The sequence below is a fragment of the Salvelinus sp. IW2-2015 genome, unplaced genomic scaffold (assembly GCF_002910315.2).
Source record: "Salvelinus sp. IW2-2015 unplaced genomic scaffold, ASM291031v2 Un_scaffold3566, whole genome shotgun sequence".
NCBI lineage: Eukaryota > Metazoa > Chordata > Actinopteri > Salmoniformes > Salmonidae > Salvelinus > Salvelinus sp. IW2-2015.
Genome location: NW_019944845.1, coordinates 16,883 through 22,269, shown reverse-complemented (window position 1 = coordinate 22,269; position 5,387 = coordinate 16,883). Strand labels below are relative to the sequence as shown.

The window sequence follows — 5,387 nt, the reverse complement described above, 5'->3', positions numbered from 1 at the left end:
ACACCTTCTGATCTAAACGGCTGTCAGAGAAGAAGTGGATAAAGTAAGTCTCTGTAAACCTCCGTCTCCTTCAGGAGATTAAGCCCTTGAAAATAATGCTTCCTATAGACTACACACACACACCACACACACACACACACACACACACACACACACACACACACACACACACACACACACACACACACACACACACACACACACACACACACACACACACACACACACACACACACCACACACACACACACACACACACACACACACACACACACACACACACACACACACACACACACACACACACACGGCATTAGCAGGTTCTAGGTCAGTAGCAGTCTCTGACACTGAGGTCTCACTCCCATTAATAACCCATTATGTCTTATTACCACTGACTGGCTAGGAAATTATTTTATTCAGCAAGAATCAGGACTGTCAGTTAATTTCAATAATTATTTAAAAAGTTGACCCCGCCTGAAAATAACAGTTGTCAAAGTCCTGAATGACTAATTAACAGTGAGGTACGTTGATATGAAAATCAACCATTTACAGTGCCTTCGGAAAGTATTCAGACCCCTTGACTTTTTCCACATTTTGCCACGTTACAGCCTTATTCTAAAATGGATTATACATGTTTTTTTCTCATTAATCAACACACAATATCCCAATAATAACAAAGCGAAAACTGTTCTTAAATGGAAGAAGTTTGGAACCACCAGGACTCTTCCTAGAGCTGGCTGCCCGGCCAAATTGAGCAATCAGGGGAGAAGGGCCTTGGTCAGGTAGGTGACTAAGAACCCGATGGTCACTCTGACAGAGCTCCAGAGTTCCTCTGTGGAGATGGGAGAACCTTCCAGAAGGACAACCATCCCTGCAGCACTTCACAAATCAGGCCTTTATGGTAGAGGCCAGACTGAAGCCACTCCTCAGTAAAAGGCACATGACAGCCCACTTGGAGTTTGCCAAAAGGCATCTAAAGGACTCTCAGACCATGAGAAACAAGACTCTCTGCTCTGATGAAACCAGTATTGAACTATTTGGCCTGAATGCCAAGCGTCACGTCTGAAGGAAACCTGGCACCATCCCTTCCGTGAGGCATGGTGGTGGCAGCATAATGCATTGGGGATGTTTTTCAGCGACAGTGACTGGGAGACTAGTCAGGATCAAGGGAAAGATGAATGGAGCAAAGTATAGAGAGATCCTTGATGAAAACCTGCTCCAGAGCTCTCAGGACCTAGGGTGTAGGTTTTACCTTCCAACAGGTCAACGACCCTAAGCACACAGCCAAGACAACGCAAGAGTGGCTTCGTGACAATTCTCTGAATGTCCTTGAGTGGCCCAACCAGAGCTCGGACTTGAACCGGATCAAACATCTCTGAAGAAACCTGAAAATAGCTGTGCAGTGACACTCCCCATCCAACCTGACAGAGCTTGAGAGGATCTGCAGAGAAGACTGGGGGAAACCCCCCCATATACAGGTGTGCCAAGCTTGTAGCGTCATACCCGAGAGGACTTGAGGTTGTAATTGCAGCCAAAGGAGCTTCAACAATATACTGCTTAAAAGGTATGAATATTTATGTAAATGTTATATTTCAGTTTTTTTATTTCTATATATTTGCAAACATTTCTAAACACCTGTTTTTACTTTGTCATTATGAGGTATTGTGTGTAGATTGATGAGGGAATAAAAAAAAAAATACATTTTAGGATAAGGCCGTAACCTAACAAAATGAAATACTTTCCACATGCACTGTAGGCCTTATGAATGGTTTGTGAAGGATTAAAGTAACATCCACTACAGCTAAAACAATCAAACAAAACATTGCAACACTTTGGAAGCTAAATCAAGACAGCCAATCAAAAAAAGCAACAAAACACTGATCCTTATTGGGCTCCTCAGTTGTATCTCTACAGGAATCTTTAACCCTATACTGGAAAAAACGACTGATTAACACGTTTTAATCCTTCCCCTCTACCATTGGTGAAGGATGTCCCTTAGTTGTGTGTTGTTGCCAAAGCTTAGTGATTATTTATCCTCGTTGGTCTATTCAGGGCCCACAGGTGCTTCTACCAGCAGGTATAATGTCAGGACTTAAAGGGATTGCCTGCTGGCTGCTAGCAGTAAACAGTATGGCAGCTGCATACATGGTGGGTCTGTGTGTATGTAAGTCCAAGTCTGTGGGTGTTTGTGTGTGTGTGTGTGTGTGTGTGTGGATATCTCATGTCTGTCCCATGTCCTGGCTCTCTCATGTCTGTCCCATGTTCTGTCTCTCTCATGTCTGTCCCATGTCCTGGATATCTCATGTCTGTCCCATGTTCTGGCTCTCTCATGTCTGTCCCATGTTCTGTCTCTCTCATGTCTGTCCCATGTCCTGGATATCTCATGTCTGTCCCATGTCCTGGCTCTCTCATGTCTGTCCCATGTCCTGGCTCTCTCATGTCTGTCCCATGTCCTGGCTATCTTATGTTTGTCCCATGTCCTGGCTATCTTATGTTTGTCCCATGTCCTGGCTCTCTTATGTTTGTCCCATGTCTGTCTATAGCATGTGTTTTCCCTTTTTTATGCCATGTCATCCTATGTTCTATCTGTGTGTCCTGTCTGCGTGTAGAGACATGCCATACCCATTCCACGTGACCTGTCAATCAGACAATGGCCACTAACTCCAATTCAATCAGCTAATCCCTGCCCTGGACAATGGACAGTATGAAGGATGACCACTAGGACACGGACACGGACACGGGGACCTACGGGACACGGACACGCCACACGCACACGCACAACGCAACGCACACGCACACGTCACACACACACACACCACACACACACACACACACACACACACACACACACACACACACACACACACACCACACACACACACAACACCACAACACACACCACACACACAAAAAACTGCTCCCCTGAAGTTTGCCAGCTGTGTGTGACCTGAGTTGGCCAACGAAGCATTGAGGCACACAAACTCATAGGTACTTTTTGCTTCACACACATGATTTTATGTTGACATGATATGGATTATTCATCCTCAACAGGACTATTTACCTGCATCTTTCTGATAAGAAGGAACATTTGTACATGGGAGGTTGGGAAGTTATGAAACTATTGGTTTTAAAAAAAAACCCCCCAAGTTTTTTTCTGTGAGTAGTAAAGTGGTTATACTTGTGATGTCATAATAACAAGACCCTTAGTTCTTGTTTCAGTGACCAGTGATGTGTGTCATTTGTACAGGTTTTTGACGTCTCAAAATCACTGTGTGAACACATTACCACTGTGGTAACTCTGACAGTAGTAAACTGCTGCATCTTCAGCCTGACTCCACTGATTGGTCAGAGTGAAGTCCTTCTCAGACTACTGCACTGATCTAGCAGGAATCCCATCTAACCGTTCTTTACATAATCTATTCAGGATGTTTGGGAGATATCCCAGGTATTAGGTTGATTATCAGAATATAATTCATCTCCATCACTCGTCTGTGTACACTTCAGGGCTGGTTTCAGCGGTCAGAGTGACGGGTCCTCCTGGAGAAATGTCACAACAGGAGGCTGAGTCACAGTCACCTGACCTCTGGATCCTGAAGAGGAAAAATATGAATTGATCAATGAGTATGATTAACAGATTTTTACAGGGACATTTATTAATTGAGATCCATTTCAATGATTATACAAGGCACTCAACAATATGTCATTTTTCCATTGTAAGAGTTAGAAAACAACAGACCTTTGAGGCAGCAGCAGACCAGTGTCCAGATGAAGATGGTGATCAGAGTCATGGTTGTCGTGGTTTCTGTTGTGTTGAAGGACAGATCTCAGTCCTGCAGTCTGAAACTCACAGGGCTATAAACACTCCCAGAGCAATGAAGCCTGAGCTGCCAATGCAAAGCACCTCCTCTATGGAAATAGCCGACCTCAGGACAGATGATGAAACTGTTACTGTAATTACATAAACATAAACACAATCTTAAATATGGAATACAATTGGTTACCTAAATCTGTGGAAGGCCTGGAATTTAATATTTAACATTTGTCAGATATATTTGAAATGTCCAACATTTTAAATTTTATAGTGAGGGGGGAAATAATCTGTATATATTTGTATGTTTATTATTATTTTTTTGACAGACAATCAGTGGTGGGGTTGAATGTGTGTTGTGTAGAGAGTTACTGGTGTGTGTAAAGAGCAGGAGGTTTTTGTACGGCTGTTCAATGAGTCTGTATCACTGTGGYACACTTTCGGTGGMGGCACCAAACTCATCGTTGACTGTAAGTACAAGAGATCTATCTTTTTTATAATACATTTATTTTAACATTTATTAAGTCCAAAAAAGTGATGAAGGAATATTTGTTGTTTGAAGTTTAAGTTTGTAGTTTGAAGTTTAATGGACTTAATTCAGATTATTTGCAATGTTTCCATATGCTCTGATGATCATTCAAGGACAAAAACTTCATATACAAAATATCTATAATAATAGTTTTAGTGTTTGATGTCTTTAAATACACTAAACCAGTTCAGCTTCAGTGTTAAACTTTTTATATTGTAAGCATGTAAGTTGCATTTCTGTACAGTAATTTAACACAACTGACTGTAGTGTGTTTTCAAGCTTCATAGATGTTCTTGGAGGGAAGGGAAAGAGTCTGTAGAAAATATATTCACAACCTGCCATTTTCACTKACACTATTTTATACAGTATCAGATTTGTTTCTTTATATTTAAGTGGTTGAAAGTTCTTCAAGGTTCTTGTCAAGTTTAACCCTTACATGTCATCTCTCCTTCCCCCCCCCATCCTCTCTCCTAGTGGGTGTGGTACCTCCCTCCCTGACCGTCCTACTCCCCTCCGGTGAGGAGCAGGACCAGGGGAATGTGGCCCTAGTGTGCCTGGCCAACAGGGGCTTCCCGGGGGGCTGGAAGCTGGGTTGGAGGCTGGGGGCCGGGGGGGCCTTGCAGGGCAGCCAGAGCCTGGAGGTCCTGGAGAAGGACGGCCACTACAGCTGGAGCAGCAGCCTCACCTTCCCCACTGGCCAGTGGAGGAAGGCTGGCTCAGTCACCTGTGAGGCCACCCTAAAGGACCAGGCCCCCGTCACTCACACACTGGAGCCACACCACTGCTCCCAGTAGACACCCCTGTAGCCGAGATGTAGAACCACGCTTACCTTAGCGCTGTCATCTACCATCAAAATACTATCTAGAACTTCAAACACTGTCATCAAACGTGATTGCCCATCCTTTTAAATCGTCACCTTTTTTTTGCCTTTTCTTTCATGGAAATTAACATAATTAAAATACATTAATGTCAAACAAGATGTCCCCTAATGTTCATATGTTAAAGTAAATATAATCTGACAACCTTACTTTGGTTGTTAAAACAAAAACT

General features: G+C 43.2%; 1 gene segment (V, D, J or C); it reads left to right on the top strand.

Moving 5' to 3' along the window:
- Nucleotides 1–4,057: 4,057 nt before the first annotated feature.
- LOC112076095 (Ig lambda-3 chain C region-like) lies at nucleotides 4,058–5,132 on the top strand. The segment is given in 3 exon segments: nucleotides 4,058–4,081; nucleotides 4,173–4,278; nucleotides 4,812–5,132. Coding segments are annotated over 3 exon segments (450 nt in total).
- Nucleotides 5,133–5,387: the final 255 nt, after the last annotated feature.